At 42.1% G+C, this 10,170-nt stretch overlaps 2 protein-coding genes across 2 annotated transcripts in view; one reads left to right on the top strand and one right to left on the bottom strand.

Moving 5' to 3' along the window:
• The window catches only part of dnaaf11 (dynein axonemal assembly factor 11), a gene marked incomplete at both ends in the record, with an annotated part of 16,841 nt that extends 14,636 nt beyond the window's left edge, over window positions 1-2,205 (bottom strand). Inside the window, 2 exon segments of the mRNA XM_080010542.1 lie at window positions 472-639; window positions 2,133-2,205. Of these exon segments, the coding sequence (XP_079866668.1) occupies window positions 472-639; window positions 2,133-2,205 (241 nt within the window).
• LOC307238595 (uncharacterized protein) lies at window positions 2,140-9,357 on the top strand. Its single transcript, XM_080011650.1, has 4 exons — window positions 2,140-2,456; window positions 3,645-3,739; window positions 6,297-6,450; window positions 6,884-9,357. Exons 1-4 carry the CDS (start codon window positions 2,204-2,206, stop codon window positions 7,690-7,692), a joined length of 1,311 nt encoding a protein of 436 aa, XP_079867776.1. The 5' UTR covers window positions 2,140-2,203; the 3' UTR covers window positions 7,693-9,357.
• The last annotated feature ends 813 nt before the right edge of the window (window positions 9,358-10,170 follow it).

The following is a 10,170-nucleotide window of genomic DNA, read 5'->3' as shown; positions in this document are numbered from 1 at the left end:
TGAAGAAGAAACGTGGAGGTTGAAATCCAAGTCTCAATCCCTCTAAACCAGTGGTATACAAACTTTTTTTTTTACCGAGCCCACCTCCCTAGGATCCCCCTCCCAAAAAAGTACAAAAATAAGAATGAATGAGAATAAATTACAATATGTTATATATTATAATCTTGTATTATTTTTAATCAACTTACTGGCAACTGGAAAATTGGATCATGTGAAATGAATATTCAATTATCCTATTCAATTTAGAAACTTTAAAAACACACAGTTCATGTAATTGTATTTGTCATGTAAAATTTGTGCTATATATACATTTAAAAAAAAATTATATATATATGTCTATATATATATATATATATATATATATATATATATATATAGACATATATATACACATATATATATATATATATATATATATATATTCAAGGCCAATTTAAACAACAGACAGGCTGAACAGGGCTCTGAACGGACCGATCTTGGGGATGAGGTTGTTCTGCAGGTAGAGGATCCTCAGCTCCCGGCACCAGCGCTCCAGGTGCTGGATCCTCTCCAGGTTGTGCTGGTGCAGGGAGAGCTCCTCCAGGGAGCAGATCTGACCCTCGTTGTGCTCCGCCCGCCGCCGCACCATGTCCTCCGTGACTGCTCACCCAAAATACACATTCAAACCTGTCCTTTCATTGCATGGTACACCTCAGTTTCTCTATTTCTTGTGGAGAAAAATGAAAGATATATTTTGAACAAACTGAAGCTTTTTGTTTTTTGAGTCAACGACACTTTTTACACTGTCCAATAAAACAACGTAAAAGTATTCTTAAATCTAGTTTAAGTATTTAAAAGTAGACGTACTTGTTGTATCCAGTGCATTTATATAACGGAGCCACGGGCGGTAATTGCAGTGTTACAGCAGAACACATTACAACAAATATAACAACAACATATTACAACAAATAAAACAACAAACAACAACAACACATTACAACAAATAAAACAACAAACAACAACAACACATTACAACAAATATAACAACAAATAACAACACATTACAACAAATATAACAACAAACAACAACAACACATTATAACAAATATAACAACAAATAACAACACATTACAACAAATATAACAACAAATAACAACAAATATAACAACAAATATAACAACAAATAACAACAAATATAACAACAAACAACACATTACAACAAATATGCAATAATAAAATAATAATAATAATGAATGAAATGATAAAAAATGAAATAAAATAAATCATAAAACTTTGTATTAACACTTCACAGTGTAAATTCGGGTAATTGTGCATATATTGTGTATATATATATATATATATATATATATATATATATATTTGTATATATTGCATGAATAAAAGTCATGAATTTAAATTCATGACAGGGAAAAAAGAGTTTAAGACTGAGTGACATGACAGTTGGTTGCTTTATTATTATTATTATTATTGTTATTATTATTATTATTATTATTATTATTGTTATTATTGTTGGTGTTATTTGTAATATATTGTAACGCTGTATATTATAAACGGGCTCATCGATTAGCTTTGATGCTAACAACAATTAACCACTTTACTGACATGAAAATTGGCCAAAATAACCAACCAAGCCTCCATTTTATTGAGGTTTTACACGCCAGGAACAAGAGACAATCTTACAATATTCAAATCCATAAACTGCTGCTCAACGTCTCAGTTGATTTGAAATGTTCAACTCACTGAAAACCATGCTCCGCCGCGGCCCGCGTTGCTATGGAAACCACTCAAGCGAGCCGCCGGCGCTACATCCGGGTGATTCAGCCCATGCGGAAGTGCTTCAAGCTGCAGTTTGGCTAATGGCCGCTAGGCAGCGCTCCAGAAAACCTGAACGTCGGCCAACATCCATCTCTGTCTTTCTCTCCACTCATCGATTCAACGCGAGAAATAAAAGCGTTTTTGTTTCCAAATGTGTCAAGACGTTTGAAAACCTTCACTCAAAACTGTCACTGTTGCAGTTGAACGAAATAAAAAATGGAAGCCGTCCCGAACCTTTACTTTGAAGCTCCGCAGCGGAAGTGACCGTGACTCTGGGAGGCGGGGCCACGGGACAACAACAAACCCCGTCACGGCGCCGGCCGCCATCTTGAAGCGCTCCGTGTCCGTCCCGTTCCAGCCTCCGTCCAGCGGCTTCACTTCCCCCGCCATGGCCACCTACGGCGCGTTCCACACCCAGCTCAGCTCCATTATGGAGGCCCTGGCCCGGGCCGCCGTGGCGGAGGTCCTGGGGCTGGTGGAGGAGAGCCAGGCCGCCCTGCAGCTGCAGCTGTCCCGCAGCCTGCAGGAGAACCAGGCGCTGCGGAGCAAGCTGCAGCTCATCGACAGCATCGTCGCCCGGGGACACTGCTCCGTGCTGGGCAGCGACGGGCTGCAGGCCGCGGGGATGGAGCTCTGCCTGGGTAAACACCAGTACAGAGAGATATATGCATACAATATAGTGGTGGTCATTTGTTATTCCAATGAAATTCAAATTTATGACGGTATTATTGTCAGCCATGTACTGTATTGTCTTATACGTTGCAATTCTTTCGATATAATTTTACATTTTGAATTGGTTATGATAATTATATGTATGTATGTATGTATGTAAGCTGTATTCTGTATTAGTTTTAACTCCAAATATGAACGAATCACATTTTAATTTACAAGTACCAACGTGCCTTAAGTATATAATCATTTTAATACATTATAATTGTATGTATTTTTCTATGTATAGTTCACAAATAATTATTTGTTATTATAATGTATTCATATCAATTGTAATATCCTTTACATTATAATAACTTTTCTAGAGAGAGACTTGCTCGTATACCTTTGCTCACAAAGTGACCCAGCAGCAGAAGGGGAAGGATTCCCTCTGTGCACCGGGTGAGAGGAGGGTGGTGCCACCACCCGTCAGGTTATTTAGTTGTTTCCCAGCCGGTGAAGGCCACACCACATTCCCTTCGTCCTTGTCTGTGTGTGTCGAAATAAGACAATATGGTAAAGGTAGGAAGTGAAGCAGGGCTTGAGCTCTTAGATATTGATGCTGCCCTCTAAAGCTGCAGGCTGCAGGCGTCCGTCTCATCTGCTGCTTGTCTTGCACGTTCACGATGAGATCGTAGCACTGAACGCACTCTGACGATAACTGCAAAGTATTGTATGAAGAACAAGATGTGCGACACCCACCTTTTAGAACGTATAAGAACTCTGCGGACAAAGGTACGGAGAGAAACTGCTGTCACTGTTTTACAAAGTGCATCGATTCATCTTTCATTTCTGTCGTTTTGTGTTAAATAAAGAACGTTGAAGCTCAACCAGGGTCTGTTTGTTTCTGGTAGTAAGGCTTGATTTCAACCACCACGCAGTGGAGTTTCCTCTTTTCATAAACAACAACTCAGAGTGTTTTACATTTATAGATGGAAATGAAATAGTAAATAAAAATGCACCACTTAAAGATGACCGATATTGAATTATTCCCCTTAATATGTGCAATGAAATGAGTTTCCGTGCGTTCACGCATGCTCCTAGCGCTGCAGCAGCACGTTCGTATCCAGCAGCTCCCAGCTGGAGGCCGTGCGCTGACGTTTGTTCTCTTCCATTCCCAGATCGAAGCAGCAAACTGCAGCGAGCTGCTCTGAGCCGAGCCCAACGCCTCCCAGCGCTGGAGGCAGCGGCCGAGGGGAGTCCTCCACGGGAAGAGGTGACGCTGCCAGGCCTCCGCTATGACTCATTTACACAGGAAGATGTAGAGTGAGAGCAGTAAACAGGAGGCCTGTGTGTGAGCAACAGACGTTCCAACATCTAACGTCCAGAAAACACATGACGTATGATCACATATGATCACGTACCTCTATCAAGGCAATACGCTGCCAGTGGGAGAACAAATAAAAACATCAACTTGTATATTGACATTTTCACATAAAATTTTAACACACCTGTGTTCTGAATTTGAAATGACAGAAAAAATATCAGAAATATGTCATTTGATTTAGAAGGAAATCAAAGAAGGCACCGCAACATAATACCTTATACCTTCTACACCAGTACCAACTGGGATTAGTCATGTACACTCACCGGTAGACACCTCTCACACACACACACACACACACACACACACACACACCCCAGCAGCCTCCTGGTTGCATTCTTCTCCTTTTCTCCCTCATTTACTGTCATAACTAAGACAGGAAGAGGCCACGTCACCAGTTGTAGTTTTTCTGGACCTGAGTCACTGTTTCAATACATGTTGTCGTCTGATGTTTGTTTTTGTGTACATGTTTGTTTATGTTTTTCCATGTACATGTTGTTTGTTTCTATGTTTATGTTTTTCCATGTACATGTTGTTTGTTTGTTTCTATGTCTATGTTTTTCCATGTACATGTTGTTTGTTTGTTTCTATGTCTGTTTTTCCATGTACATGTTTGTTTCTGTTTGTGTTTTTCCATGTACATGTTGTTTGTTTCTGTTTGTGTTTTTCCATGTACATGTTGTTTGTTTCTGTTTGTGTTTTTCCATGTACATGTTGTTTGTTTCTGTTTGTGTTTTTCCATGTACATGTTGTTTGTTCTGTTTGTGTTTTTCCATGTACATGTTGTTTGTTTCTGTTTGTTTTTCCATGTACATGTTGTTGTTTGTTTCTATTTTTCCATGTACATGTTGTTTATGTTTTTCCATGTACATGTTGTTTGTTCTGTTTGTGTTTTTCCATGTATATGTTGTTTGTTTCTGTTTGTTTTTCCATGTACATGTTGTTGTTTGTTTCTATTTTTCCATGTACATGTTGTTTATGTTTTTCCATGTACATGTTGTTTGTTTCTATGTTTATGTTTTTCCATGTACATGTTGTTTGTTTCTGTTTTTCCATGTACATGTTGTTTTGTTTATGTTTGTTTTTCCATGTACGTGTTGTTTGTTTCTATTTTTCCATGTACATGTTGTTGTTTGTTTATGTTTTTCCATGTACATGTTGTTTGTTTTTATGTTTCTGTTTTTCCATGTACATGTTGTTTGTTTATGTTTTTCCATGTACATGTTGTTTATTTATGTTTTTCCATGTACATGTTGTTTGTTTCTATGTTTATGTTTTTCCATGTACATGTTGTTGTTTGTTTCTATATGTATTTGTGTCACCCGTGGTGATTCTCCCTCTTGCAGTAGTAATGATGAACACATGTAAAAAAAATATATATATATATATATATATAAAAAAGACGTTGTGATCACGTGTTTATAATTGTACTGTAAAACAGCTTTAAGTAAATATATATATATATTTATTTTTATGTATGTATGAGAAGTTGTGATCCTACATTTGTAGTTGTACTATATCAAATGACACATTTGTGATATTGTTCCGTCATTTCACCTCAAGAACACAGTTGTGTGAACGTTTGATGTGAAAATGTCGATATAAAGTTAATGTTTTTGTCTCCCATTCACAGCATATTGACCTTGATACATTTCCACCTTCTCTGTGGAAGGAGGATCAAACATCCTCCACCCACTGCGCTCCTTTACACCGTCCACCGTCGATGACTTTTCTGGAACCAGTTTTAACTTTCTACTGGAAATCAGATTTTATCGACTTTTCAAATCGTCCGTTTGTGCTTTTCCACATTTTTCTCTCACAACACCTCTGATCTGTTCAAGTGTAAACTAGATGGATGGAGGGTGGATGGAAGGAAGGAGATAGTGTTTTTGAGGGGCCTGTTGCCTGACTGGTGAACATGTTTGTTATTTGGCAGCACTCAGCTGCGTCTGCGTCTTTCTCTGTTGAATCCTCTTCTTTGCTCCAACGACAAGAAACCATGTTCCTCAGGAACAGTAAAGTATGTTGTATGGTGTCCTGGATGTGGATGAATACTTCATTCATCCCTAGGGGTGAAGCACACATCTGAACTAATTGGCAATAACAAATAAAGTCATTCAAAAATAGAAACAATTGGCAATAAACGATAATAAACCCTAACCTTTCAGCCGCAGAACAACATGTCAACATCTAACTGAAGAGCAAACATGAAGACATGTAATACATACATACATCATCATGTACACACTGTCCCTCCTGATAGTACCAGGAAACGTCGTAGATGATGGGTCTACCGTCAGTAGAACCATCAGACACTGCTGGATGTTCTGTTCTGCTGGATGTGGGTTCTACTGATGGTGTTTCTAATGATGGTTGTTCTAATGATGCATCACTAATGGTTCTAAGGATTTCCCAGCTCATCTCGTGACCCTGATGTCCATCCGTGCAGGTGAACCTGCGTCTCCTGGCGACGCAGGAGTTGCAGGAGTTCCAGGATCCAGACGTGGTTCTGATCAAGGAGGAGGTTCCAGCAGAGGAACACAGCAGCCCGGGTCCTCCTTGTGGTCCTGGACCTCCTGAGGAGCTGCTACTCAACGAGGACGGTGAGGCTCCACACCGGTGCGGGTCCAGCTTTCAGTTTTTAAATCCTCTGATCATTCAGTCATTTGTAACGTTAGATTCCTGCTGCGGAGAAGATTTGATCCTGACATAAGATTATTCATGACACCAGTTTTATGTTTTTGTCTGATATCGTACTACTTCACCATAGAGCTCGGTATTTAATCGACAAAGCTAATTTCTCAAGGGATCCGTCAGTCCGTTGTCATGGATACGCTGCCCAGCGGGGGGGGGCTGTGCTGGCACTACGTGACAGAGCTCCTAGGTTGACTCCTGTTTGAGTCTGAACTGTTCAGTAGAAGTTCTGCATCAGATCAGAACCGGATCACTGTGTTCCTACCGACCGTTCTCACCCACTACTCAGTCACCTTCTTTTGAAAGGATGTTCACGACGCCTCCTGGTTCTCCTTCCTCCAGGGACCGAGGCTCAGCTGCGGGAGCCGGACGACGGGGAGGAGGGGCCCTCGGGGGTCGTCCTCGCCTGTTCGACCGCCGCCGCCCTGAGGCAGCGCCATCACCACGGCAACGCCGAACAGGACGACTCCAGAGGGGCGCCGGGCCGGGCCGGGTCTCCCACAGGGCCGGGGTCTCCTCGCGGGGCGGGGTGTCGCAGCCCGGCGGGGGGCGACGCCCACAACGACTCCTCCGACGCCGCGTTTGACTTGGCCTCCGAGTCGGATTCCGAGCCCCCCCACGGCACCGGGCGACCCTTCCTCCTCGCGGGGGGGGAGAGTGCCGGGTCCTCGCCCGGGATCCCGGAGCCCAAGCGGGGCGCGTCCCTGCTGGGCTCGCTGCCCTACGACGTGGAGGTGGAGATGTGCTCGTCCTGGAACAACCTGCTGCCCGTCCCCCACCGGCCGTACCTCAAGCCCGAGCACCGCGACCCCGCCGGCTTCCCGCTGCCGCTGGGCCTCGCCGCCCCGGCCAAGATGGAGCCGGGGGATCTGAACCGCTTCATCTGCCGGGACCGCCGCTTCATCTGCAGCTACTGCGGCAAGTGCTTCACCTCGTCGCGCAGCCTAGAGACCCACGTGCGCGTGCACACAGGCGAACGGCCGTACAGCTGCGCGCAGTGCGGCAAGCGTTTCACGCAGTCGGGCCACTTGAAGACGCACCAGAGCGTGCACACCGGGGAGCGGCCCTTTGCCTGCCAGCACTGCGGGAAGCGCTTCGCTGGGAAGCAGAACCTGCGCATACATCAGCAAAAACACCACCCGACCCTGTGAGGACCACAGAAACACCACCCGACCCCGTGAGGACCACAGGAACACCACCTGATCCTGTAAGGACCACAGGAACACCACCTGATCCTGTAAGGACCACAGGAACACCAGACTGCCCCGTGGGGACATGGTCCCTCTCGTCTGCTCAGTACAACTCTTCTGCTGGGATTGGGGGTGTTTTGGATTCAAGCCTCCATGGGACTCCGGACACAAACTGTAACAGTTGTTTCTCAGATAATTTAAGTATTTTTTTTTATTTCATTGCCTTTTTCCAGAACTTTTTTAAAGAACTAATAGAACTAGTGCTAACTTTTGGTGTTTTAAGCCTTACATTTGTAACCATCCGGATTGCCTTGGTAGGAACCCTGTTTTTTTTGGTTTCTGAGATGAAGGAATTAGTAGGGCTGCCCCCGACTAAAGATTTTCCTAGTCGGCTAATCGTCGCACGTTTGATATTAATCAATTTAAATATATGTTTTTGGGGCATCAGAAAATGGTTTGAGTTCCAGGGCTGAGAGAGAATGTTGTAACTAACATTGTTAACACCATGTTACATTACAGATCAATTTAAAACCTAATAACCACACCAACAAGCCGCCTGTTAATGACAGCGGTTAAACATTACATCGGCTGAACTTATTGGGGCCTATTGTTATTTTATTAATGTACACATCTAAATGACATGGTGACATCGTTTGCCCCGAAATGTGGCGTATGGAAGATCGTTTTCCCGGTGTCAGCGTCCCCTCATGGCGGACCGCTCGTCGGGAGCATTACCCAGGGCCACAGATCACTGTCCGGGATCCCCGTCCAGCCGCTGGCTTTACAGCGCCCCGACCTCGGCGCTTCCCGTGGCTGCGCCTTCCCTGTCCCCGGCCCCCCCGGGGCGCCGCGAACCACCGGCCCGTCTCGGTCTGCTCCGTCGGAACATTTAAAATACAATTTGGTTATTGAGGAATGTGATTAACAGATTTCAAATGTCTCTTATAATATATCTTTTTTATAACATACGCCATTTTTTTTAACTTTTAGACTCGTCGAGAAGTTTAAACGTCAGGAAAATGAGTTGTAAGGGACATCCCTATTCAGAATGTGTCTGAACAATCAGCAAGGGGGCTGAACATTTTGTTCATTTTTAAATATAAATTTAATTTACAAGCGCTGCACAGCACTTACGCATGAAGCAAGCCAGTTGCAAGCAAGCTGTTAATTCCTGGCAAAAACCGCTCATCAAAACAAACTGTAATCATTCTTCTGAATGTGTCGGAACATTCGGCAAGGAGACATTTATTTCTGTTAAAATTTGTTTCAAATTTAAATATCCTCTAGCGTTCCATACAGCGGTCCCCGCATATAGGTTCTTAGGTTAATTTTGACAAGCTGCGGCTCCTCAGTGGAGTTAGCTTTTTTTCCTGCGACCAACCGACCAATGAAAATCTTGGTCGACTAAGACTCTTCTCGTCGACGAACATTTGGTCGACTATTTGGGGGCAGCCTTACAAATTACAACCACAAACAGTTTGAGAAATTCTTACCTCATGATACAGATAGGGGCCAGCATGGCTCCTCTTCAGGCCTGTGTTATGCTGACCTGAGGATAAAGATCCTGTAGCAACTTGTAGAGTGTTTATAAGCTGGTGTACAGACCCACAAGTACCTGACATTAAAACGTGTGCAATCTCTCATGAGGCTTTGTTGTCCTTGCTGTGTTGGATCCTGGAAACGTAGAACTGTACGTGGGCTACTCGCTCTGTCTGAACATCCCAGAAATTCATACAAAATTGATTTAGTACATTTTCTGTGCTTGAAAATTTCCAACACGGAACGTGCTTGTGTGTATTTTTCATTAATGCATAACTAACTATATATCTTACTTGAACCATGACTAATAAAGTTACAACATAACTTGAATATGACTAAAGTTACAACATGAATATGACTAATGCAGTTGCAAGATGACTTGAATTATGACAAAAGTTACAACAACTTGAATATGACTAATAAAGTTACAACATAACTTGAACAATGACTAATAAAGTCACAACATAACTTGAATATGACTAATAAAGTTACAACATAACTTGAACAATGACTAATAAAGTCACAACATAACTTGAATATGACTAATAAAGTTACAATATAACTTGAACAATGACTAATAAAGTTACAACATAACTTGAATATGACTAATAAAGTTACAACATAACTTGAACAATGACTAATAAAGTTACAACATAACTTGAATATGACTAATAAAGTAACATCACTTGAACTATGACTAATAAAGTTACAACAACTTGAATATGACTAATAAAGTTACAACAACTTGAATATGACTAATAAAGTTACAACATAACTTGAACTATGACTAATAAAGTAACATCACTTGAACTATGACTAATTAAGTTACAACATAACTTGAACTATGACTAAAAAAGTAACATCACTTGAACTATGACTAATAAAGTTACAACATAACTT

The sequence above is a fragment of the Zeus faber genome (genome assembly GCF_960531495.2).
Source record: "Zeus faber genome assembly, chromosome: 12".
Taxonomy (NCBI): domain Eukaryota; kingdom Metazoa; phylum Chordata; class Actinopteri; order Zeiformes; family Zeidae; genus Zeus; species Zeus faber.
Note: the sequence above shows the minus strand (reverse complement) of the source record. Positions and strands in the feature narration are given on the sequence as shown.

Bases quoted from the DNA above. Each gene is read 5' to 3' on its own strand.
- LOC307238595 (XM_080011650.1), top strand. From the start codon at position 2,204: ATGGCCACCTACGGCGCGTTCCACACCCAGCTCAGCTCCATTATGGAG. The intron at 2,457-3,644 runs GTAAACACCAGT...TTCCATTCCCAG, and splicing joins GGGGATGGAGCTCTGCCTGG to ATCGAAGCAGCAAACTGCAG. The intron at 6,451-6,883 runs GTGAGGCTCCAC...TCCTTCCTCCAG, and splicing joins GCTGCTACTCAACGAGGACG to GGACCGAGGCTCAGCTGCGG.